Genomic DNA, 27995 nt, shown 5'->3' with positions numbered 1-27995 from the left:
AGCCAATAGCCTTCCAGTATGGAGATTGTATCCCCTAAAAAACACCCATTGGAGGTAGGAAAAGGGACGACGAGCTCCCTTAGAGCCAACAGCCTTTCAGTATGGAGATGGTATCCCCTTAAAAAACACCCAATGGAGGTAGGAAAAGGGAGGACGCGCTCCCTTAGAGCCAATAGCCTTCCAGTTTGGAGATGGTATCCCTTAAAAAACACCCAATGGAGGTACGAGCTCCCTTAGAGCCAACAGCCTTTCAGTATGGAGATGGTATCCCCTAAAAAACACCCAATGGAGGTAGGAAAAGGGAGGACGCGCTCCCTTAGAGCCAATAGCCTTCCAGTATGGAGATTGTATCCCCTAAAAAAACACCCATTGGAGGTAGGAAAAGGGACGACGAGCTCCCTTAGAGCCAACAGCCTTTCAGTATGGAGATGGTATCCCCTAAAAAATACCCATTGGAGGTAGGAAAAGGGACAACGAGCTCCCTTAGAGCCAACAGCCTTTCAGTATGGAGATGGTATCCCCTAAAAAAATACCCATTGGAGGTAGGAAAAGGGACAACGAGCTCCCTTAGAGCCAACAGCCTTTCAGTATGGAGATGGTATCCCCTAAAAAACACCCAATGGAGGTAGGAAAAGGGAGGACGCGCTCCCTTAGAGCCAACAGCCTTTCAGTATGGAGATGGTATCCCCTAAAAAACACCCATTGGAGGTAGGAAAAGGGACGACGAGCTCCCTTAGAGCCAACAGCCTTTCAGTATGGAGATGGTATCCCCTAAAAAACACCCAATGGAGGTAGGAAAAGGGAGGACGCGCTCCCTTAGAGCCAACAGCCTTTCAGTATGGAGATGGTATCCCCTAAAAAACACCCAATGGAGGTAGGAAAAGGGACAACGAGCTCCCTTAGAGCCAACAGCCTTTCAGTATGGAGATGGTATCCCCTAAAAAACACCCATTGGAGGTAGGAAAAGGGACGACGAGCTCCCTTAGAGCCAACAGCCTTTCAGTATGGAGATGGTATCCCCTAAAAAAAACACCCAATGGAGGTAGGAAAAGGGAGGACGCCTCCCTTAGAGCCAATAGCCTTCCAGTATGGAGATGGTATCCCCTAAAAAAAACACCCATTGGAGGTAGGAAAAGGGACGACGAGCTCCCTTAGAGCCAACAGCCTTCCAGTACAGAGATGGTATCCCCTAAGGCCTACAAAAAACACCCAGTGGATTTAGGAAAAAAATTCTGCTTGGCCTAGATACCCCCTCCTGCACAGTGGACCTGTGAAGAGGCTTCCTTGCTTCAGGACTAGGTAAAGATTTTGCCAGTTTTTCCTCTTCTTCTTTATCGGTGAGGCCCTTTACATTTAGTGTCTCTCAGCCTTGTTTAGGGTGAATGTCAATGAAGAATTAGAGTTTTTTTCACATGCTTTTAATAATTGTTGGTAAACTATGGCTTTGTTTATCATACTAGATAGATTTCGGAAGAATTGCCACACCACTGTCAGCCATACCACTTGAGTATACGATGTGCATATTGTTCAGTGACAAAGTGCCACCCTGGTGTCTCACAGGCAGGACGAGGCATCAATGTGTGTGCCGTCCCTTGGATTGACGTTAAACTGGGCATCCCGTCTGCCACGATTAGTTGGTGGACGTTGAACATCACACGCGAAGAGTAGTCGAGCTAATGCCGGCACCTTGGAAAAATTCCAAATTCCTGCCCTACAATGTCTGGGAAGTTGAAACCCCACCTAGTATAACCCTTGCCAAGAAAATGCTTCGACACTATACTGAACCTGCTTTCGGGCAGAACCCCATAGGAAGAAGAAGAAAAATTGAGTTGGGATTTGGTGGGGTGATTTTGGTGGTGTGCAATGACAGGTGGATTAAATGATATTAATCTTTTTTATTGTTTGAAAGTGGATTTTGATGCAGCTCACAACTGTGTCCATTTGGGAAAAATAAGTTTGCAGGCCGTTAAATGTATTTTATGTTGTGGCCAGTTGTACACTCAAGAGCTTCTAAATTTAATGGACAGCAACCACAATGACAAAGTATCTGGGCTCGTCAACATTGGAATTACTTTAAGGCATCTTTGTGGTGGAGATCCGACGAAGTTAGTGTTCATCTTGAGAAATGGCGACGGCTCCACTTGCTTGAAAGAATGGGCTCATCAGCACAGGCAAGGTGTAATGGGTGTGACCGCCTCCATGTGCTTCAAATACAACCTGTGTACACGCACACACAGCATAAAGATTGAAACTCAGTGACACATTGCTGTCAGCTCCAACTTAATGAAGTTGAAGAGATGGTATCACATTTCATTTTGCAGTTTACAGTAAATATATATATCACTGCCGACCGAGATATTCAGCTTGGGTATACTTTGTGCATATTACATATGTAACAAGACAGAGCAATCAGAGATTGTAGACCCTCGCCAGGATGTTTTCAGTGGATTTTAAGGCTTTTGTGTTTGAAAACAAATATGGCGGCCGAACCACGTGACCGATGACGTCATTATTATTTTTTTCTCCACTAATTTATCCCTAGATAACGCTCAAAAAATTTCATCTTGATCGGATGAAGTTTTGTACTTGTCGAATTATGACGTCATAATGGAGGCACCTATGACATCATCCTTAACATATTTTATTCCCCATGGAGAGTTGTTTACAAAGAGCCATGTCTCAATTTTTTTCTATGCATCGCTTTCGGAGATTATAGAGGTGCAATTCTTTCGGTTTTTCCAAGATGGCCGAACAACGTGACCTATGACCAATTTTTTTTCTTCACCACTTTATCCCTAGATGACGATCAAGAAATTTCATCTTGATCGGATGAAGTTTTGTACTTGTCGAATTATGACGTCATAATGGAGGCACCTATGACATCATCCTTAACATATTTTATTCCCCATGGAGAGTTCTTTACAAAGAGCCATATCTCAATTTTTACTATGCAGTGCTTTCGGAGATATAGAGGTACAATTTATTTCGGTTTTCCCAAGATGGCGGCCATACCACGTGACGTATGAAGTCATAATTATAATTTAAAAATTCTACAGGTGGAGTTGCACCTATGGTGAAAATTTCCTGTCAATGGACCGATGGTTGCAGAGAAAATCATATTTATTCTGTGGGGACAAACAGACAGACAAGCAAACAGACAAACAAACAAACAGACAGACAGACAGACAGAAACAAACAGACAAATATACGGACTCAAATGCAATACTCTCTCCTCTAGCGAGGGTAATTAGAATGCACTGGTAGAGAGCACCCCTCCGCCAGGTTGAACGCCAGTTTACGTTTTGTATCCACCGATAGGTCGGATCTGGATGCAGACCTGAACCAAAATCGAATTGGTTTGTTCTTGTCGCCTTCCCAACTCATCCACCAAGTTTTGTCATAATCCGTCCATAACTTATTGAAATATCATTTTTGGCCCGATCTCTCAATGGTGATTCTTAAAAAATTATCGTATCCAAATCTTCACCCAAAAAAATCTAATAAATTTGTCCTTGTCATACATCCAACCGATCCACCAAGTTTCGTCCGAATCTGTCCATTAATTTTTAAGATATCCTGCTCAGGCAAAAAAAAACGGGGTGAAAACACGACTTCTGTCTGCCTTCAGTGGTGGAAATAACCAGTGGGACGCAAGCTCAAACGCAGCAAGAAGGGGGCAGGAAGAACAGTAAGGGTAAACTGTAAAAGAAATTGCAGTGGAACCAAAACAGAAAGAAGGGTGAGGGGAGAACACAATAACTTGGAAAGTAAGGGGTGGGTCTGGGGAGTATTGAGGGTAGAAAAGATCACCAATATGGACGGGGAATATCCTGAGCAGGAGGTGAACACCGATCTTGAAGCATTGGAGGGAAGAATGAGATTGAACCAGATGAGGAAGTTGGTTCTGCAATTGAGAGGCTCGAACCATAACACTGTACAAAAAGAAAAGAACGCTCCCACCTCGTCACTGGCGCTCCAATTCTGCTTTCTGGTGTCTCTGCAAATGTTCTGCTCCAAAGCATGTGGAACCACAGAGCACAAAGGTTGCCATTGAGTATGCAACCTTATCTTACCCCACAAGGCCACTCGCCCAAGATTCATCTGCCGAGCCAATTGTATTGAAAGACGAGCACTGCGAGCTGCATGGTGTATACCTTCTTTCATGTGCAGCTCAAGGCTGCAAATGGCATTATTAGCTGGGGGTGCGACCGAGATGCCCTCTGTGGGTTAGGGCAGGAATTTGGAATTTGTTCAGGTGTCGATTATTGTTCGCCTACTCTTTACGAAGGACACCGTGGGATCTTTCATGTTCACCAACATCTTTCATGTTTTGATAGGCACGCCACGCTTTCGGAGTTATCCTACCGGCTGATTCCATTTCAACATCTTTCCAAAATTTTTGCTCATTGTACAAGATGTGATGTCTAGAACAGTGTTTGGCCATTCGTATGTCCCCTCAAACGTATACCAATCAAAGCTGAGGATCTGGTCACATGACAGGGTGATGTGATTAAGTCTGATGTCATTACGGCTGTACGGCGGCTGCATCTGGCTGACTCTCCAGTCTCCACACTCCGGCATTTTGATTCCAATTTCGTTCATGCCGAACATATCGTCGAACCTGTCATATATCACAATTGCCATGCTCTACGTTGACGTTTTTCATTCAGTGTGAAACACAAACAAACCGATTGTTAAAATGACCATGAAATATCGAAAGCATTGGCGTTACGTCTCTTCCAACAATACGGCACGTATAGGCCTTAGGCGTTATGCCTCATCTTCGGACCGCTTTGGACAAATTAAGCCCAGGTTTCTTAATACAGTAGTGTATCGTTTCAGTAGTATCGTTTTCATAATACAGACTTGGCATTTAATATGGAATATTTTTTTTATTCTTGACTTGGGTTTACTTTCTGAACTCAGTATATCAATCTGGTGAGTTTCTTTTACGCTTCGGTGATGTCTTTGTTGAAAGAACCATGTCACTGATTGTCTTTCGCAGCAAGAAGTCAATAACAGGATAATATCACAGGTGGCGTGACAAAATGTAAGGACAGGTACATTTGACGATTGGCTTCACAATCAGGTATATAAGAGTTGTTGCGTTCTGTATTAGTGGAAAACAACTGCTGCACGTCCACAAAAGTTATTGCCGCTTCCTCTGGAGATGGTCCGTCAACTCGACAATGCTGTTTGTCATGGAGTGGTAGCTTTACGAAATTACAGCATGAAAGAGCGTGCTATTGCTTGGCAGTATCGCATCACTCAAGGTCAGGTGTCAAAGATCCTGAAACGAAATGCTCAGAGGGGTGTCCCTACTCCAATACCGAGGCCAGGATGTCCCCGCAGAATCACAAGGAGAGATGATCGCCAGCTGCACCGGTTAGTCTGCAATGGCCGTACCAAGTCAGCTAATCGGCTTACGGCTGAGTGGCAGCAACTGACAAATGTGCCTGTATCCAGAAGGCTAGTCAACCAACGACTGGTTCAAGCAGGCTGTCGTGCCAGGCATACCCTGAGAAAGCCACGCCTGACCAGACAACACAGCCAGCGCCGATTGCAGTGGGCCAGAGAGCACTGTCAATGGCAGCCAGGACACTGGAATCACGTGACCTTCAGTGGCGAGCCTAGATTTCTGGTCTTTCTTCAAGATGGCTGCATCGGAGTGCGCAGACATGTGCATGAAGCCTACAATGAAGATTGCATAGTGCCAAGAGTCCAAGCTGGAGGTGGTGGGGTGACCGTTTGTGCTGCTTTTCATGCAGGGGGCAATACTGACCTGGTTGTTCTGAATGGAAACCTGAACCAGTTCAAGTACAGGGCCATTCTGGAAGAAACATTGCTTCCATTTGCTCTTGCAGCCTTTCGAGGAAACTGTGTCTTCCAAGATGACAATGCACGCCCTCATCGTGCTCGCATGATCCAACACTTTCTTGTTGACCGTGGTGTCGAGCATATGGAGTGGCCTGCCATGTCCCCGGATATGAATCCGATAGAGAACTTGTGGGCAGAATTAACGCGTCAAATCGACAACTTGGTCCAGCAGCCTGCCTCTGTGCCTGAATTGCAGCAGGCTATTGTCACTGCATGGCAAGCGATTCCTGTCCAAACCTTGGCAAATCTCGTGAACAGCATGCCTCGACGTGTACGTGCTCTCCTGAATGCTCGTGGGGGTTACACGAAGTACTGAACTATAATTTTACTGTCCGTAATCCCAGTCATCATTTAACTTTTGTTTCTTTTGAAAAAAAATTTGGCTCATGTGTAAAATAAAGAGATACTTCTGGAAAACGTACAGAAGTTTAACACAGTACTGTCCGTGAATTGAGTTCGATATCAGTTTACATCACTTTCAAGGATCAATTTATTTGTTTCGAAATGTCAAATGTGGTTTTTGTTTCTTTTAAAGGTCACATTAACAAAATCTAGAATAATTTCAACATAATTCTAATTAACTTTTGGTTCTAAGACATCTTGAAAAGTAAGTTCACCCCCACAAAAAAATATTCCATATTAAATGCCAAGTCTGTAATAATAATAATAATATCGTAAATATAACCATAACACTTTAATCCCTATGTCATGAATACAAAGTTAATGGATTGAAGCGGTGTGTGGTTCATGATCAGTGATGAGCGTTGTTCGGCACTAACAACCGCAGAAGTAAGGAATTCGCCTCAGTATTTTGATAGCATGTTATTAACCCAATCCTTGTGTAGTATAATCTAGATTACAGTAGATCTTCCCTCAGGTCTGTCAGTAAAACTTACCTCACGGATGTCGAGATTTCTCCAAATTTCTTTGTTTAATGTTATAAACAGCATTAGCGACTGTTTAAAAAGCTAATGATATGTGTTTGTGGTTTATAATATTTTACAAGCCCGGCTACGCCGCTGGGGACTTTCCGTCATGTTTTACCAGTTTTAGCTTTTCAGCTTAGCTTTTCATCACTTGGTGCGAAAGAGTTTCACATAATCCATATCCAGTAGGTTCCTTTGAATGTCCTCTTGCTGGATATTGGATTCTATTTCTCCATTGTCAATGATTATTTTACTTCGGTGCAAAGGGAAGCACAATAGTAGAAGGAATCATTCTCTATTTTGTTATATATATATATATATATTTATATTTTATATTTATACTTTATTATTATTATTTTAAAACTTATTTATATATATATATATTTATACTTTATTATTATTATTATTTGTATATACTGTATGTATATATATATATATATACTTTATTGAATGAATGAATGAATGATCGTTTTAAGGCCATTTTCCCCGCTGGAGCAGGGGTTAGCCTTGCGGGCCCCATGACAATCATGGTTCCCTGTTTGAGGCAATGTTTTTTTTTATGGCCGGATGCCCTTCCTGACGCCCTTCCTGTGTCCACAGTAAATATTTATACTTTATTATTATTTCATTTTTTATATATATATATATTTATACTTTATTATTGTTATTATTATTTATTTATATATATATATTTATACTTTATTATTATTATTTTTTCTTTTATTTTTTTATCTTTTATTATTTAATTTTTTTTTAGTTATTTGATTTAATTTATTATTATTATTATTATTATTTTATATACAATAGCATCTCTTTTGAGAGCTAGTACTTTGCATTTTAACCTCCTGAATTCGAATTTGTCCTTGGTGAAGTAGCATGCAGGATGTTTTTCTGAGTTTCATTGCATTTTCTATTAAAGCAAGTCGACCAAATTACCATAAACTGGACTTGGATGCATTTTGTAGTTCTATGTATTGTATGATTCACAAGTGTGGGGCCACTATTGAACTCCCTCTTTATATTCCACACTGTTGACTGTGCAATTGAAAAAGTGGGACAATGCATGAAAAGGTGGGAAGGAAAGGATGAGTCCTTGAGAGGGAGAATGTGGGTTTACATTGAGCAGTGTTTGAATGATCCATGTAAGAGGTAACAAACATGGATGATAGCAGGAGAGAGAATGATGTTGAAGATTGCAGTATCGAAGTGGTAGATAGCCATTACCTCCAAGTACTCGGCAAAAGCTGAAATCCCTGCTTTCTGCCAATAGGGTTTTGTGTCGAACTTGACTTTGTAAAACCCAGCCGGGAAGTCTGCGTCAGTCATAAGGTTATGGATCTCACCTGTCTTTTCTGTCACCCTTTGGGGAGGGAAGAAATGTGTCCACAGTAAACATGTTTAGGTGTAACTCAGACTTAATGAACAATCATGCAATTCTGGATCGACCAAGATTGGCAGTTTGAGACACAGGTATAAAGAAGCTGATGTGAAAAATGAATACATGTGATGAGTGCTGAAAACAGCAAAATGTCTGAGGGTTCATCATCGCCTTCAATGGTCGTTGCCATGGGTCTTGTACTCACCCGCTAGCCACCTTTGTCCAGGTGTCGTCGGTTTTCCGGTACACCGTGACCGCCAGTCCTACAGCTGGTATGCCTCGCACGGCATCCAGTGCCTTCACCATTAAGGGGCAAGCAGCTCCCATGCTGACCTGATGGTGGTCGTGCCCATGCTTTACCTGAAAGGGGTCCGTGGATCGAAGAACGACACGGAAGGTTAGTCGAGTTACGCTGTTGTACCTCATAAGCCACAGTTCCTAACCCTCAACGATTTTTGTGTGAAAACACGTCAAAACTAGAGAGCATCTGAAAATGCAAAGCCCGTCCACGTCTGTTTGTATTCAGACGTCTTCTTCTTCCTCCGTATGCTAAAAATAATGTAAACAGTTTTTAAAATTACAAAATGAAAACTGATGATTTTATGCAGCCTTGACCTTTGAGCTCTAGATCTAAAAAAAACAATGGACTCTTTACTTTTGATTAGTGAATTAATTCAGTGACCCGATATGCAAATTCTTTAAATTTCAGGTCAATCGATTGAAAATTGGTGGCTTTACGCAACCTTGACCTTTGATCGAAAAAAAAAAAATCACCTTCTAGCTTTTGATTGGTGAACCAATTCTGTGACGCAATATGCAAATTCTTTAAATTTCAGGTCAATCGGATGAAAATTGGTGGTTTTACGCAACCTTGACCTTTGACCTTGTGATCTAAAAAAAAAAAATCAGCTTCTAGCTTTTGATTGGTGAACCAATTCTGTGACGCAATATGCAAATTCTTTCAATTTCAGGTCAATCGATTGAAAATTGGTGGTTTTATGTGACGCTGCCCTCTCGACCAAATTATTAATTTGCCTTCTTCGTGTTATCATAATAGAGCTTTGGTGAAAAGTTGATGACAAAACTCAAATGGTAAAAAAGTTACCTGCTGGACGTTCACACACCTGCTGAAACACACACACACACATACACACACACACACACACACACACACACACACACACACACACACACACACACACACACACACACACACACACACACACGTGATTACAAAACCCTGTATCCTGCTGTACAGCGGACAGCCTAATACAATCATTACAGTGCACCACACCTTGTATTACATTACAGTGCACCACACCTTGTCGTACATTACAGTGCACCACACCTTGTAGTACATTACAGTACACCACACTTTGTAGTACATTACAGTTCACCACACCTTGTAGTACATACAAGTACAACTTGTGGATGTGGACAAAAAACAGCATATCTCAAAAAGTTGTGGACGTGGATAAAAAACAGGATATTTCACAAAGTTGTGGACGTGGACAAAAAACAGTATATCTCAAAAAGTTGTCGACCTGGACAAAAAACAGGATATCTTAAAAAGTTGTGGACGTGGCCAAAAGCAGGATATCTCACTACCTCACACCATCAGAGACTCCTCCTCACTCACCACATTCAAAACATCACTAAAGACCCACCTGTTCAACACTGCATTCAACATTCAACCCACAGCATTTAACCCCTGACTATCTCCTCTCCTTCTCCCTCCTTTTGCTTTAAATATTTCCCTATTGATTCTTGTCTTTTTGCAATTGTTGTTTTCATGTATTGTTATGCATTATGTTTGCCACTCTGTCAAAGCGCCTTTGGGCTTCTGGAAAAGCGCTATACAAAATAAATGAATTATTATTATTATTATTATCTCAAAAAGTTGTAGACGTGGACAAAAAAACAGGATATCTTAAAAAGTTGCGGACGTGGACACAAAAAAGGATATCTTAAAAAGTTGTGGACGTGGACAAAAAACAGGATATCTCAAAAAGTTATGGACCTGGACAAAAAACAGGATATCTTAAAAAGTTGTGGATGTGGCCAAAAAACAGGATATCTCAAAAAGTTGTAGATGTGGACAAAAAAACAGGATATCTTAAAAGGTTGTGGACATGGACACAAAAAAAGGATATCTTAAAAAGTTGTGGACGTGGACAAAAAACAGGATATCTCAAAAAGTTGTGGACGTGGACAAAAAAAACACGATATCTTAAAAAGTTGTGGACGTGGACAAAAAACAGGATATCTCACAAAGTTGTGGACGTGGACAAAAAACAGGATATCTCAAAAAGTTGTGGACGTGGACAAAAAACAGGATATCTCAAGAAGTTGTGGACGTGGACAAAAAACAGGATATCTCAAGAAGTTGTGGACGTGGACAAAAAACAGGATATCTCACAAAGTTGTAGACGTGGACAAAAAAACAGGATATCTTAAAAAGTTGCGGACGTGGACACAAAAAAAGGATATCTTAAAAAGTTGTGGACGTGGACAAAAAACAGGATATCTCAAAAAGTTGTGGACCTGGACAAAAAACAGGATATCTCACAAAGTTGTGGATGTGGCCATAAAACAGGATATCTCAAAAAGTTGTAGATGTGGACAAAAAAACAGGATATCTTAAAAAGTTGTGGATATGGACACAAAAAAAGATATCTTAAAAAGTTGTGGACGTGGAGAAAAAACAGGATATCTCAAAAAGTTGTGGACGTGGAGAAAAAACAGGATATCTCAAAAAGTTGTGGACATGGACAAAAAAACACGATATCTTAAAAAGTTGTGGACGTGGACACAAAAACAGGATATCTCAAAAAGTTGTGGACGTGGACAAAAAACAGGATATCTCAAAAAGTTGTGGACATGGATAAAAAACAGGATATCTCACAAAGTTGTGGACGTGGACAAAAAACAGAACATCTCAAAAAGTTGTGGACGTGGACAAAAAACAGGACATCTCAAAAAGTTGTGGACGTGGACAAAAAACAGGATATCTCACAAAGTTGTGGACGTGGACAAAAAACAGGATATCTCAAAAAGTTGTGGACGTGGACAAAAAAACAGGATATCTCAAGAAGTTGTGGACGTGGACAAAAAACAGGATATCTCAAGAAGTTGTGGACGTGGACAAAAAACAGGATATCTCAAAAAGTTGTGGACATGGATAAAAAACAGGATATCTCACGAAGTTGTGGACATGGACAAAAAACAGGACATCTCACAAAGTTGTGGACGTGGACAAAAAACAGGACATCTCAAAAAGTTGTGGACATGGACAAAAAACAGGATATCTCACAAAGTTGTGGACGTGGACAAAAAACAGGATATCTCACAAAGTTGTGGACATGGACAAAAAACAGGATATCTCACATAGTTGTGGACGTGGACAAAAAGCAGGATATCTCCTGTTTTTCCAACTCCAACTCAAGTCATGCTGCCGTCGGTGTACATGGTGAATGCTCGGTCACTGAACAACAAGTTTGACGAATTTTGCTGCATTGTACAAGATTACGATCTGGACATAGTGGCTGTCAGTGAGACCTGGTTTAAGGCCATTGTTCCAGAACTCGTACATCGCATACCAAACTACTCGTTGCTGACAAAGAATAGAAATAATCGTCGTGGAGGTGGCGTTGCCCTATATGTCAAATCTATCATGAATGCTTCATCTATTGATATGGCAGTGCCTGAAGAACATGAGATTGTTTGGGCTCAATTACGTCCGAACAGACTACCAAGAGTGGTATCCTCCATATTTGTTGCCTCTGTCTACTCGCCTCCAAACAACGACAACGCCATCTCGTTTGTTCAATACCTTACGTTCGCAGTTGATGACATCCTCTCTCGCCATCCAGGTGCTGGTATTATTATAATGGGAGATGTCAATCACCTCGATCTGACTGCACTTCTTATCGGCCACAATCTTAAGCAGGTGGTAGACCAGTCGACAAGAAATAATGTAGTACTGGACAAAATTGTGACAAATATGAAAAACCTCTACAGTTCTGTTCAACTTGCTGCTCCAATCGGGCAAAGCGATCACAGCGGGGTAATGTGGTACCCGAAACAACATTTCTCTTCCAATAATGATACGAAGCGCAAAGTTATCCGCCCAATGCGTAAATCAGACATTCGTGCTTTCGGTGAATGGATAACACATCATGACTGGACAGATGTTATTAGCAAATGTGACGTTGAAGACAAGTGCACACAATTCTATACCGAGTTGAATTCTGCAATTAACATTCACTTCCCGTCTAAGATCATTAGACTCCATGTGGCAGATAAACCATGGATAACATCGGAAGTGAAAGTGCTGATTCATAAACGTCAAGCAGCATTCCATAGAGGATCCCCCAGCTGGAAAAACCTCCGAAATAAGGTTCAACGGAAAATCAATGGGGCAAAGCAAGACTTCTATGGTAACCGAGTTCAACGATTGAAGAGTGACAACCCAAGTTCATGGTATCGTTACATTAAACGCATGACGTCCAACACACAACAGGAGCTGATTATCAACTTGCCAGGCATTCCGAGCAGCGACTCCTTAGCAATTTCAAACGCCATTAATTCTTACTTTGTTTCAATTATGAGTAGTACATCCCCATTACACAAGGACAATATTCCAGCTTTTTTTCCTTTTCCACCAAATAGTGTTCCCATGGTGCAACGTACGATGGTCTATAAAGAACTATTAAAGACCAAAGTGGGGAAGAGTTGTGGGCCGGATGGCATCTCTCCGAGACTTTTACGAGAGTTCGCCTTGGAGCTAAGCATTCCTCTCTGTGTGACATCAATGCCTCATATAAACAAGGTGTTGTTCCCAGTCAATGGAAGAAATCAATAGTTGTTCCTCTACCTAAACAATCACCACCGACACTGGACAAACTGAGACCGATTGCATTAACTGAGCATTTCGCGAAGCTTGCGGAGCTATTCGTGTATCGATGGCTCATGTCCGACATTTCTGCTAACATCGACCCTCAACAGTTTGGGAACCGTGCAGGTATGTCCTCCACCCACTACCTCGTACAACTGATGGATTTCCTGTATGGTGGAGCTGACAGACCTGGTACAATTTCGACTATTGTTTTGACTGACTTTTCGAAGGCTTTTGACTCAGTGGATCACACGGTAGCCATCAAAAAACTGTACGTGATGGGAGCAAGACCTTCCTTAATTCAGTGGGTCTGCAGCTGCCTCGCAAACCGCATCCAGCAAGTTCGTTATAAGGGAGAACTTTCTATGCCTCTCTCAACAACTGGTGGTGTCCCACAAGGAACGCGACTGGGCCCACTCATCTTCTTGGCCCTCATCAATGACGCTCTCCAGTTATCTGATATTAAGAGGTGGAAATATGTGGATGACTTAACTTTGGCAGACTCGCGTCAAATGGACTCTCCATCTACCCTATCAACAGTCCTTTCAGAATTTGAACAGTGGTGTACAGATTCCAAGATGAAGCTCAATCCAGTTACGTGCCAGATAATGCAAGTGTCGTTTACTCACCGCCAGCTGCCACCACTGCTAATCCAACTTAACAACGTTAGACTGGAGGAAAGTCAGCAGGTCAAGCTGTTGGGAGTTGTTGTCAGCGATGATCTCAAGTGGGCAGATCATGTAAACCTCAGCGTTTTGAAATCGTCGAGAAAGTTGTATATGCTTCGATCTTTGAGGAAGTTCCATATTCCGATGGAAGATCTTATCACTGTGTACACTTCTTACATCAGACCTATTTTAGAATATTGCTGCCCCGTATGGCATTCCTCATTGACACAACAACAGCATGCATTCATTGAATCGATACAAAGAAGAGCATTGAGAATTATTTTGCATCTTCTTTGTATAGTAGATTCCCAGACGGGTTACCAAACAAACAATCGTCACTTAGACAATTACGTCACAGCAATAAGCTTAGAGAAATTAGGTGCAGGACTGAACGTTACAGAAAGAGTGCAATGCCTTATATAGTTCGACTTTTAAATACCATGAATGTGTTCGAAGTAACATTAATCTCTTAACATATTTTCTCCAAGTGAGATTCATAACAGATTTACCTTTTCTTTCCCTAGTTTTATATTTCAAGGAAATTTTTTTATCTTGGAACGTGGTACTTATTATTGCAGCTATTTTAACAGTGTGTATTTTTACGTGTGTATTTTATACGTGTGTATTTTATACGTGTGTATTTTATACGTGTGTATTTTATACGTGTGTATTTTATACGTGTGTATTTTATACGTGTGTATTTTATACGTGTGTATTTTATACGTGTGTATTTTATACGTGTGTATTTTATACGTGTGTATTTTATACGTGTGTATTTTTACGTGTGTATTTTATACGTGTGTATTTTATACGTGTGTATTTTATACGTGTGTATTTTATACGTGTGTATTTTATACGTGTGTATTTTATACGTGTGTATTTTATACGTGTGTATTTTATACATGTGTATTTTTACGTGTGTATTTTATACGTGTGTATTTTATACGTGTGTATTTTATACGTGTGTATTTTATACGTGTGTATTTTATACGTGTGTATTTTTACGTGTGTATTTTATACGTGTGTATTTTATACGTGTGTATTTTAACAGTGTGTATTTTATACGTGTGTATTTTATACGTGTGTATTTTATACGTGTGTATTTTATACGTGTGTATTTTATACGTGTGTATTTTATACGTGTGTATTTTATACGTGTGTATGTTATGACAATGGGTGTATTTCACAATAATGTGTGTACCTTAAACGATGCTTATTTTTCATGTAATTAATGCCTGAATATGGAGTTGTAGTGTTGTAATTTTTTAAATTAATTTTAATTATTTGTATGTTAATATAGTGATTGCAAATTATTGACTTGTTTATTTCATGATCTGGTATTTTATGTTATGTTGTAAATCATTCACAAATCAGCTTTGGCTGCGACGAATTGATAATAAAACCATGATTGATTGATTGATTGATCTCAAAAAGTTGTGGACGTGGACAAAAAACAGGATACCTTAAAAAGTTGTGGACGTGGACAAAAAACAGGATATCGCACAAAGTTGTGGACGTGGACAAAAAACAGGATATCTCAAAAAGTTGTGGATGTGGACAAAAAACAGGATATCTCAAAAAGTTGTGGATGTGGACAAAAAACAGGATATCTTAAAAAGTTGTGTATGTGGACAAAAAACAGGATATCTCACAAAGTTGTGGACGTGGACAAAAAACAGGATATCTCACAAAATTGTGGACATGGACAAAAAACAGGATATCTCAAAAAGTTGTAGACATGGACAAAAAACAGGATATCTCAAAAAGTTGTTGACGTGGACAAAAAACAGGATATCTTAAAAACTTGTGGACATGGACAAAAAACAGGATATCTCACAAAGTTGTGGATGTGGACAAAAAACAGGATATCTCAAAAACTTGTGGACGTGGACAAAAAACAGGATATCTCACAAAGTTGTGGACGTGGACAAAAAACAGGATATCTCAAAAAGTTGTGGACGTGGACAAAAAACAGGATATCTTAAAAAGTTGTGGACGTGGACAAAAAACAGGATATCGCACAAAGTTGAGGATGTGGACAAAAAACAGGATATCTCAAAAAGTTGTGGACGTGGACAAAAAACAGGATATCTCACAAAGTTGTGGATGTGGACAAAAAACAGGATATCTCAAAAAGTTGTGGACGTGGACAAAAAACAGGATATCTCAAAAACTTGTGGATGTGGACAAAAAACAGGATATCTCACAAAGTTGTGGACGTGGACAAAAAACAGGATATCTTAAAAAGTTGTGGACGTGGACAAAAATCAGGATATCTTAAAAAGTTGTGGACGTGGACAAAAATCAGGATATCTCACAAAGTTGAGGACGTGGACAAAAAACAGGATATCTCAAAAAGTTGTGGACGTGGACAAAAAACAGGATATCTTAAAAAGTTGTGGACGTGGACAAAAAACAGGATATCTCACAAAGTTGAGGATGTGGACAAAAAACAGGATATCTCAAAAAGTTGTGGATGTGGACAAAAAACAGGATATCTCACAAAGTTGTGGATGTGTACAAAAAACGGGATAGCTCACAAAGTTGTGGAAGTGGACAAAAAACAGGATATCTCAAAAAGTTGTGGACGTGGACAAAAAACAGGATATCTCAAAAAGTTGTGGATGTGGACAAAAAACAGGATATCTCAAAAAGTTGTGGATGTGTACAAAAAACAGGATATTTCACAAAGTTGTGGAAGTGGACAAAAAACAGGATATCTCAAAAAGTTGTGGACGCGGACAAAAAACAGGATATCTCAAAAAGTTGTGGACGTGGACAAAAAACAGGATATCTCAAAAAGTTGTGGACGTGGACAAAAAACAGGATAGTTGTGGACGTGGACAAAAAACAGGATATCTCAAAAAGTTGTGGATTTGGACAAGAAACAGGATATCTCAAAAAGTTGTGGACGGATTCGGCCGAAGCTTGGTGGAGAGGTTGGGTATGTGGCATAGACTAATTGATTCTATTTTGGTGAAGATTCGAATCCAGATCTGATTTATCAGTGGGACACAAAACGTAAACTAATCAGCCTGGCGAAGGTGTGCGCCCAACCTGTAGTTGTTACGCTTTCTTATCAATCATTATAATTGTTGATTTTGAGCATTTTTTTCGTCTTTCTTATTAATCCAAGCGTAATTATTCTTTTGGAGACCAGAAGAGCCAAGTCATTTTCTACATGCTAATATTCTTCCTCCTCCTTCACATTGTTTTTCGTGTATTTGGTGTATTATTGTTCTTCAATTAACCGTTGTAATTCCACTCATTTCCCCAAATTATTGGGATTGTATTATCTGCAACATGAGCTTGCGTTTGCGTTCGTTCGTGGAAGAGTCATGAAAAAAGCACGGGGATGGGGGTTAGGGCTGTTGTATTAGTTAATGTGTAAAACTTTGTGCAAATCTCCTGCTATCATCATTGACTCATCTTGTTGACTTTGTTCCTCCTCTTCTTCTCTGTATTAAGCAAAGTCTCCTGAGTGTGCATTTATGTTATAGCTTCTTCCATGAGTGTCAATAAAATCATTTAACTTCTTCTATAAGTGTTAATAAAATCATTTAACTTCTTCTATAAGTGTTAATAAAATCATTTAACTTCTTCTATAAGTGTTAATAAAATCATTTAACTTCTTCTATAAGTGTTAATAAAATCATTTAACTTCTTCTATAAGTGTTAATAAAATCATTTAACTTCTTCTACAAGTGTTAATAAAATCATTTAACTTCTTCTACAAGTGTTAATAAAATCATTTAATTTCTTCTACAAGTGTTAATAAAATCATTTAACTTCTTCTATAAGTGTTAATAAAATCATTTAACTTCTTCTATAAGTGTTAATAAAATCATTTAACTTCTTCTATAAGTGTTAATAAAATCATTTAACTTCTTCTATAAGTGTAATAAAATCATTTAACTTCTTCTATAAGTGTTAATAAAATCATTTAACTTCTTCTACAAGTGTTAATAAAATCATTTAACTTCTTCTATAAGTGTTAATAAAATCATTTAACTTCTTCTATAAGTGTTAATAAAATCATTTAACTTCTTCTATAAGTGTTAATAAAATCATTTAACTTTTTCTGTAAGTGTTAATAAAATCATTTAACTTCTTCTGTCAGTGTTAATAAAATCATTTAACTTCTTCTATAAGTGTTAATAAAATCATTTAACTTCTTCTATAAGTGTTAATAAAATCATTTAACTTCTTCTATAAGTGTTAATAAAATCATTTAACTTCTTCTGTCAGTGTTAATAAAATCATTTAACTTCTTCTATAAGTGTTAATAAAATCATTTAACTTCTTCTATAAGTGTTAATAAAATCATTTAACTTCTTCTATAAGTGTTAATAAAATCATTTAACTTCTTCTATAAGTGTTAATAAAATCATTTAACTTCTTCTATAAGTGTTAATAAAATCATTTAACTTCTTCTATAAGTGTTAATAAAATCATTTAACTTCTTCTGTCAGTGTTAATAAAATCATTTAACTTCTTCTGTCAGTGTTAATAAAATCATTTAACTTCTTCTATAAGTGTCAATAAAATCATTTAACTTCTTCTATAAGTGTTAATAAAATCATTTAACTTCTTCCATGAGTGTGTCACTGGCCTAATCTTGAACCCCGATTAACAAACCCTCCCGTTGACATAACTACTCTTCGAGGTAAACTCATGGTGATGGAGAAATCTAAACATTAGTCGTGAAAGTGCATCAGACATTACTCGCATTCCGTCAGTTAATCCTGATGAAATTATAATTAAAAAATATTTGATTGTGGGCCTTTAATTTGGTTCTCACAATGCACTGCAGACAGCATTTTGGGTTGGCAGGATACCTTAGAGGTAGTGTGTTCACCTTTTTGTTGTCTCGCTTCGGGTCGATTCCCAACCTGACTGTCATCTACCATTATGGTCCAATTCTAGGAGTGTGGATGTTAACGATACCACCCAGCTAACACAACGCCGTTGGCCCAACGTTGGCCCAACGGTGTTGTGTTACCTGGGCACGGTCTACTTTTTTTTTTAAAGATTGGTTTGTTTTGTGCTTGTTTTCTAAATTTCCACCCTGGTTAAGCACCCTGCAATAGATTAAGCGACCTGCCCAGGTATTGAAACGTGCACGACTCAGATCGGTATGGGCAACAAGAAAGTGTTATATATCGACATCTTCATTATTCTCATCATCATAAAATTCTATATTGGCATAACTTTAGAGATCATTATCACACAAACTTATATTTATCATCTTGGTGAACATTTGCATTGAATACATATTCGGAAGGTTTGATTTGACTTCTTGCCCTGAACATTCAAATCAAGTCGCACATTTCATAGTAAAAGGTGACTTTGCGGTTGAATCGTAATTATTCTCTAGACGAGGAGTCGTAAGCTCTTCGCAAAACTCTCAATAATTACATTTGTAGCTTACTTTGTGTGTGAGTAAAGGATATCGAAAACTCACCTCTGTACAAGACACAAAAACGGCACAGACAAGGAGGAGGCAGGTGCGGACGTACATCTTGACCAAGATGGCAAGAACAGACGGATGATGATGGGGAGTGTGGCAGGCCGAGCTTTAAAGGTTTGGGCAGAGGGTGCTGACCCGGCATTGTTTGTTCGGCGTTCCAGGACAACAAATAAACAATTGATAGAACTTCTAATCAGTGGAAAGAACAAACTTTCCTTGCAACTGATAGAGATATCAGTTGGACAGGGGAGGGGCATGGATGCCAATTGTGCCATGAAAACACAACTACATTGAAGGTAACCCTTTCTGGGATGGCATGCAATGCTGCCACTGGGTGTGAAATGGAGACATTTAGCAACGAAAGGGAGTTTGTCCTATCTCATGAAAATTACAATAAAAGAACAAGTGTGACCGACTGTCCTTGCTTGGTTTTTGTCAGTTGTATCTCCTCTGCTACGTGTGCCTGGGATTCAGGAAGAATCTGCTGAGATGGGATGTGGTAATCTGGGTCAAGGTAACACTGGAGGTCAAACTGAAAGGACGAGAACAGCAGAGCAGGATATACATCAGCTGGACCTGGTGGCACAGTGCTCTGTCTGTCCAGAGTGAAGGCTCCGTACGAAGGCCAAAAAACACTGGGCCTCCTCTGCAAACCTCTATTCACCTTCACTCCTACATTCCTCTTTTCTCCCGCCTCTGGAACAAACTCCCTCACTCCCTTCAATCCCACTCCACCCTCCAGGTCTTTAAAACAGCTGTTCACCACCATCTCTTATCTTCCCCAATCCAAAAGCTTGATCTTTTCTACCCCCGCTAATTCACCCCAGATACATTTTTTGGAAATTCCAACTTCATTCCTGGAAGTCCAAGCAGTGTCCAAGTGTTTTATACTTCTCCCACCCCTCCCTCCCCCCAAGCCCTCTCCTTCCCACAGATCTCCCGATGTCCCTGTTCTCTATTGTTGCACTTGTGTGCTTCCCTCTCTCTCCCCATCTTGTCTCCCGCTCCCTCTATCTTATGTTTTATGTGTCAGTTTGTCTTTTTGTGATTAGTTTTAGCTCTTACACGAGCCTCGATCTTGTATACAAAAAAACAAAAAAAAAAAAACAGGGAGTAAGCGATTGGTTCAGTCTGTGTCTGTCCGTCTTTGGTCGAGAAACTTCGATCAATTCAATTTCATATCTTCAATACTGTAGAGCACGAATTGGCTTGTTTGTACTTCCAAAAACCTGGTTAACAGTACTTTGGCTCTAAATTTGGGAATATTGCGCAGCGTCTCATTCCGCGAGTACGCGCACAGAGTGCGGTGAAGCAATATTGTCTGTGTCCGTCTGGTTGGCAGTCAAAAAAAACTGAAAATCATTCCAACCTCGAAACTTGTTTTCAGCGACGTAATAGAGGACACAAACAACAGGTACGGAGAACTAATGTAACGTGTTGAACAAAGTGGTGTAAAAGGTGGTGTAAAAGATGGTGTTTCACAAATGCATCAATCACAGTAAATTTCCGAAATTTTGTTTTTCTACTTCCTTTAAAACCTATTTAATTTGATTGAATTGTATATTATGAACACTGTACAACACCAATCGCCTTGTTTGCACTTCCAAAGACCTTCAAATCAGCAGTAATTTGGCAAAATTGTACGTCTTCTCGACCAATCAAATTCACCACTCACGGTTGGGGAACATTGATATTCAATCAAGATCTCTGATTCTCTGGAAAATCTTCTTTATCTATTTGTTGATGACCCCTCTGCCTTGACATTCCTCATCCTTCTGACAGACAGGCAGCAGCAGCCTCTTCACTCTTTTCAGATCTTGACAAAATCACAAACTGGTCAAACACATGGAATTTGACATTTAACCCTGAGAAATCCCACACACCCCCTGAAAGGACCAAACTGCAAACCCTCCAATCTACAGACTTGGCATTTAATATGGATTTTTTTTTCTTGACTTGGGTTTACTTTCTGAACTCAGTATATCAATCTGGTGAGTTTATTTTACCCTTCGGTGATGTCTTTGTTGAAAGAACTATTACACTGATTGCCTTTCGCAGCAAGAAGTCAATAACAGGATTATATCACAGGTGGCATGACAAAATGTAAGGACAGGTACATTTGACGATTGGCTTCACAATCGAGTAGATAAGGGTTGTTGCGTTCTGCATTAGTGGAAAACAACTGCTGCACGTCTACAAAAGTTATTGTCGCTTCCTCTGGAGATGGTCCGTCAACTTGACAATGCTGTTTGTCATGGAGTGGTGGCTTTACGAAATTCTGACATGAAACAGCGTGCTATTGCTCAGCAGTATGGCATCACTCAAGGTCAGGTGTCAAAGATCCTGAAGCGAAATGCTCAGAGGGGTGTCCCTACTCCAATGCCGAGGCCAGGACGTCCACGCAGAACCACAAGGAGAGATGATCGCCAGCTGCACCGGTTAGTCTGCAATGGCCGTACCAAGTCAGCTAATCGGCTTAGGGCTGAGTGGCAGCAACTCACAAATGTGCCTGTATCCAGAAGGCTAGTCAACCAACGACTGGTTCAAGCAGGCTATCGTGCCAGGCGTCACCTGAGAAAGCCACGCCTGACCAGACAACACAGCCAGCGCCGATTGCAGTGGGCCAGAGAGTACCGTCAATGGCAGCCAGGACACTGGAATCAGGTGACCTTCAGTGACGAGTCTAGATTTCTGGTCTATCGTCAAGATGGCCGCGTCCGAGTGCGCAGACAAGTGCATGAAGCCCACAACAAAGATTGTATAGTGCCAAGAGTCCAATCTGGAGGTGGTGGGGTGACCGTTTGGGCTGCTTTTCATGCAGGGGGCAAAACTGACCTGGTTGTTCTGAATCGAAACCTGAACCAGTTCAAGTACAGGGTCATTCTGGAAGAAACATTGCTTCCATTTGCTTGTGCAGCCTTTCGAGGAAACTTTGTCTTCCAAGATGACAATGCACGGCCTCATCGTGCTCGCATGATCCAACACTTTCTTGCTGACCGTGGTGTAGAGCATATGGAGTGGCCTGCCAAGTCCCCAGATATGAATCCGATAGAGAACTTGTGGGCAGAATTAACGCGTCAAATCGACAACTTGGACCAGCAGCCTACCTCTGTGCGTGAATTGCAGCAGACTATTGTCACTGCATGGCAAGTGATTCCTGTCCAAACCTTGGCAAATCTCGTGAACAGCATGCCTAGACGTGTACATGCTTTCCTGAATGCTCGTGGGGGTTACACGAAGTACTGAAAATCATTTAACTTTTAACTTCTTCTATAAGTGTTAATAAAATCATTTAACTTCTTCTATAAGTGTTAATAAAATCATTTAACTTCTTCTAGAAGTGTTAATAAAATCATTTAACTTCTTCTAGAAGTGTTAATAAAATCATTTAACTTCCTCTATAAGTGTTAATAAAATCATTTAACTTCTTCTGTAAGTGTCAATAAAATCATTTAACTTCTTCTATAAGTGTTAATAAAATCATTTAACTTCTTCTACAAGTGTTAATAAAATCATTTAACTTCTTCTATAAGTGTTAATAAAATCAGTTAACTTCTTCTATAAGTGTTAATAAAATCATTTAACTTCTTCCATGAGTGTCAATAAAATCATTTAACTTCTTCTACAAGTGTCAATAAAATCATTTAACTTCTTCTATAAGTGTTAATAAAATCATTTAACTTCTTCTGTAAGTGTTAATAAAATCATTTAACTTCTTCTATAAGTGTCAATAAAATCATTTAACTTCTTCTATAAGTGTTAATAAAATCATTTAACTTCTTCTATGAGTGTTAATAAAATCATTTAACTTCTTCTATGAGTGTTAATAAAATCATTTAACTTCTTCTATGAGTGTTAATAAAATCATTTAACTTTTAACTTCTTCTATAAGTTTTAATAAAATCATTAAACTTCTTCTATAAGTGTTAATAAAATCATTTAACTTCTTCTGTAAGTGTTAATAAAATCATTTAACTTCTTCTATAAGTGTTAATAAAATCATTTAACTTCTTCTGTAAGTGTTAATAAAATCATTTAACTTCTTCTATAAGTGTTAATAAAATCATTTAACTTCTTCTACAAGTGTTAATAAAATCATTTCACTTCTTCTATAAGTGTTAATAAAATCATTTAACTTCTTCTATAAGTGTTAATAAAATCATTTAACTTCTTCTATAAGTGTTAATAAAATCATTTAACTTCTTCTATAAGTGTTAATAAAATCATTTAACTTCTTCTATAAGTGTTAATAAAATCATTTAACTTTTTCTGTAAGTGTTAATAAAATCATTTAACTTTTTTCTGTAAGTGTTAATAAAATCATTTAACTTCTTCTATAAGTGTGAATAAAATCATTTAACTTCTTCTATAAGTGTGAATAAAATCATTTAACTTCTTCTATAAGTGTGAATAAAATCATTTAACTTCTTCTATAAGTGTTAATAAAATCATTTAACTTCTTCTATAAGTGTTAATAAAATCATTTAACTTTTTCTGTAAGTGTTAATAAAATCATTTAACTTCTTCTATAAGTGTTAATAAAATCATTTAACTTCTTCTATAAGTGTTAATAAAATCATTTAACTTCTTCTATAAGTGTTAATAAAATCATTTAACTTCTTCTATAAGTGTTAATAAAATCATTTAACTTCTTCTATAAGTGTTAATAAAATCATTTAACTTCTTCTATAAGTGTTAATAAAATCATTTAACCTCTTCCATGAGTGTTAATAAAATCATTTAACTTCTTCCATGAGTGTGTCACTGGCCTAATCTTGAACCCCGATTAACAAACCCTCCCGTTGACATAACTACTCTTCGAGGTAAACTCATGGTGATGGAGAAATCTAAACATTAGTCGTGAAAGTGCATCAGACATTACTCGCATTCCGTCAGTTAATCCTGATGAAATTATAATTAAAAAATATTTGATTGTGGGCCTTTAATTTGGTTCTCACAATGCACTGCAGACAGCATTTTGGGTTGGCAGGATACCTTAGAGGTCGTGTGTTCACCTTTTCGTTGTCTCGCTTCGGGTCGATTCCCAACCTGACTGTCATCTACCATTATGGTCCAATTCTAGGAGTGTGGATGTTAACGATACCACCCAGCTAACACAACACCGTTGGCCCAACGTTGGCCCAACGGTGTTGTGTTAGCTGGGCACGGTCTACTTTTTTTTTTTAAGATTGGTTTGTTTTGTGCTTGTTTTCTAAATTTCCACCCTGGTTAAGCACCCTGCACCAGATTAAGCGACCTGCCCAGGTATTGAAACGTGCACGACTCAGATCGGTATGGGCAACAAGAAAGTGTTATATATCGACATCTTCATTATTCTCATCATCATAAAATTCTATATTGGCATAACTTTAGAGATCATTATCACACAAACTTATATTTATCATCTTGGTGAACATTTGCATTGAATACATATTCGGAAGGTTTGATTTGACTTCTTGCCCTGAACATTCAAATCAAGTCGCACATTTCATAGTAAAAGGTGACTTTGCGGTTGAATCGTAATTATTCTCTAGACGAGGAGTCATAAGCTCTTCGCAAAACTCTCAATAATTACATTTGTAGCTTACTTTGTGTGTGAGTAAAGGATATCGAAAACTCACCCCTGTACAAGACACAAAAACGGCACAGACAAGGAGGAGGCAGGTGCGGACGTACATCTTGACCAAGATGGCAAGAACAGACGGATGATGATGGGGAGTGTGGCAGGCCGAGCTTTAAAGGTTTGGGCAGAGGGTGCTGACCCGGCATTGTTTGTTCGGCGTTCCAGGACAACAAATAAACAATTGATAGAACTTCTAATCAGTGGAAAGAACAAACTTTCCTTGCAACTGATAGAGATATCAGTTGGACAGGGGAGGGGCATGGATGCCAATTGTGCCATGAAAACACAACTACATTGAAGGTAACCCTTTCTGGGATGGCATGCAATGCTGCCACTGGGTGTGAAATGGAGACATTTAGCAACGAAAGGGAGTTTGTCCTATCTCATGAAAATTACAATAAAAGAACAAGTGTGACCGACTGTCCTTGCTTGGTTTTTGTCAGTTGTATCTCCTCTGCTACGTGTGCCTGGGATTCAGGAAGAATCTGCTGAGATGGGATGTGGTAATCTGGGTCAAGGTAACACTGGAGGTCAAACTGAAAGGACGAGAACAGCAGAGCAGGATATACATCAGCTGGACCTGGTGGCACAGTGCTCTGTCTGTCCAGAGTGAAGGCTCCGTACGAAGGCCAAAAAACACTGGGCCTCCTCTGCAAACCTCTTCACCTTCACTCCTACATTCCTCTTTTCTCCTGCCTCTGGAACAAACTCCCTCACTCCCTTCAATCCCACTCCACCCTCCAGGTCTTTAAAACAGCTGTTCACCACCATCTCTTATCTTCCCCAATCCAAAACCTTGATCTTTTCTACCCCCGCTAATTCACCCCAGATACATTTTTTGGAAATTCCAACTTCATTCCTGGAAGTCCAAGCAGTGTCCAAGTGTTTTATACTTCTCCCACCCCTCCCTCCCCCCAAGCCCTCTCCTTCCCACAGATCTCCCGATGTCCCTGTTCTCTATTGTTGCACTTGTGTGCTTCCCTCTCTCTCCCCATCTTGTCTCCCGCTCCCTCTATCTTATGTTTTATGTGTCAGTTTGTCTTTTTGTGATTATTTTAGCTCTTACACGAGCCTCGATCTTGTATACAAAAAAAAAAAAAAAAAAAAAAAACCAGGGAGTAAGCGATTGGTTCAGTCTGTGTCTGTCCGTCTTTGGTCGAGAAACTTCGATCAATTCAATTTCATATCTTCAATACTGTAGAGCACGAATTGGCTTGTTTGCACTTCCAAAAACCTGGTTAACAGTACTTTGGCTCTAAATTTGGGAATATTGCGCAGCGTCTCATTCCGCGAGTACGCGCACAGAGTGCGGTGAAGCAATATTGTCTGTGTCCGTCTGGTTGGCAGTCAAAAAAAACTGAAAATCATTCCAACCTCGAAACTTGTTTTCAGCGACGTAATAGAGGACACAAACAACAGGTACGGAGAACTAATGTAACGTGTTGAACAAAGTGGTGTAAAAGGTGGTGTAAAAGATGGTGTTTCACAAATGCATCAATCACAGTAAATTTCCGAAATTTTGTTTTTCTACTTCCTTTAAAACCTATTTAATTTGATTGAATTGTATATTATGAACACTGTACAACACCAATCGCCTTGTTTGCACTTCCAAAGACCTTCAAATCAGCAGTAATTTGGCAAAATTGTACGTCTTCTCGACCAATCAAATTCACCACTCACGGTTGGGGAACATTGATATTCAATCAAGATCTCTGATTCTCTGGAAAATCTTCTTTATCTATTTGTTGATGACCCCTCTGCCTTGACATTCCTCATCCTTCTGACAGACAGGCAGCAGCAGCCTCTTCACTCTTTTCAGATCTTGACAAAATCACAAACTGGTCAAACACATGGAATTTGACATTTAACCCTGAGAAATCCCACACACCCCCTGAAAGGACCAAACTGCAAACCCTCCAATCTACAGACTTGGCATTTAATATGGATTTTTTTTTTCTTGACTTGGGTTTACTTTCTGAACTCAGTATATCAATCTGGTGAGTTTATTTTACCCTTCGGTGATGTCTTTGTTGAAAGAACTATTACACTGATTGCCTTTCGCAGCAAGAAGTCAATAACAGGATTATATCACAGGTGGCATGACAAAATGTAAGGACAGGTACATTTGACGATTGGCTTCACAATCGAGTATATAAGGGTTGTTGCGTTCTGCATTAGTGGAAAACAACTGCTGCACGTCTACAAAAGTTATTGTCGCTTCCTCTGGAGATGGTCCGTCAACTTGACAATGCTGTTTGTCATGGAGTGGTGGCTTTACGAAATTCTGACATGAAACAGCGTGCTATTGCTCAGCAGTATGGCATCACTCAAGGTCAGGTGTCAAAGATCCTGAAGCGAAATGCTCAGAGGGGTGTCCCTACTCCAATGCCGAGGCCAGGACGTCCACGCAGAACCACAAGGAGAGATGATCGCCAGCTGCACCGGTTAGTCTGCAATGGCCGTACCAAGTCAGCTAATCGGCTTAGGGCTGAGTGGCAGCAACTCACAAATGTGCCTGTATCCAGAAGGCTAGTCAACCAACGACTGGTTCAAGCAGGCTATCGTGCCAGGCGTCACCTGAGAAAGCCACGCCTGACCAGATAACACAGCCAGCGCCGATTGCAGTGGGCCAGAGAGTACCGTCAATGGCAGCCAGGACACTGGAATCACGTGACCTTCAGTGACGAGTCTAGATTTCTGGTCTATCGTCAAGATGGCCGCGTCCGAGTGTGCAGACAAGTGCATGAAGCCCACGACAAAGATTGTATAGTGCCAAGAGTCCAATCTGGAGGTGGTGGGGTGACCGTTTGGGCTGCTTTTCATGCAGGGGGCAAATCTGACCTGGTTGTTCTGAATCGAAACCTGAACCAGTTCAAGTACAGGGTCATTCTGGAAGAAACATTGCTTCTATTTGCTTGTGCAGCCTTTCGAGGAAACTTTGTCTTCCAAGATGACAATGCACGGCCTCTTCGTGCTCGCATGATCCAACACTTTCTTGCTGACCGTGGTGTAGAGCATATGGAGTGGCCTGCCAAGTCCCCAGATATGAATCCGATAGAGAACTTGTGGGCAGAATTAACGCGTCAAATCGACAACTTGGACCAGCAGCCTACCTCTGTGCGTGAATTTCAGCAGACTATTGTCACTGCATGGCAA

General features: G+C 39.7%; 1 protein-coding gene across 2 annotated transcripts; it reads right to left on the bottom strand.

The window, feature by feature from the left end:
- Positions 1 to 1875: 1875 nt before the first annotated feature.
- Positions 1876 to 24937, bottom strand: TTR (transthyretin). Of its 2 annotated transcripts, none has more exons than XM_068127617.2 (4): positions 24838 to 24937; positions 8387 to 8541; positions 8028 to 8163; positions 1876 to 2217 (listed from the first exon to the last, which is right to left on the bottom strand). In XM_068127617.2, exons 1-4 carry the CDS (start codon positions 24892 to 24894, stop codon positions 2107 to 2109), a joined length of 459 nt encoding a protein of 152 aa, XP_067983718.2. In that variant the 5' UTR covers positions 24895 to 24937; the 3' UTR covers positions 1876 to 2106. The 2 variants fall into 2 exon arrangements, with proteins under 2 accessions (XP_067983718.2, XP_067983717.2); XM_068127616.2 differs by lacking the exon at positions 24838 to 24937 and adding an exon at positions 19211 to 19712.
- Positions 24938 to 27995: the final 3058 nt, after the last annotated feature.

Source organism: Myxine glutinosa, chromosome 10, assembly GCF_964187855.1.
Source record: "Myxine glutinosa chromosome 10, kmMyxGlut1.1, whole genome shotgun sequence".
Classification (NCBI taxonomy): domain Eukaryota; kingdom Metazoa; phylum Chordata; class Myxini; order Myxiniformes; family Myxinidae; genus Myxine; species Myxine glutinosa.
The sequence above is the reverse complement of the archived record's forward strand: the minus strand, read 5'-3'. Positions and strand labels throughout refer to the sequence as shown.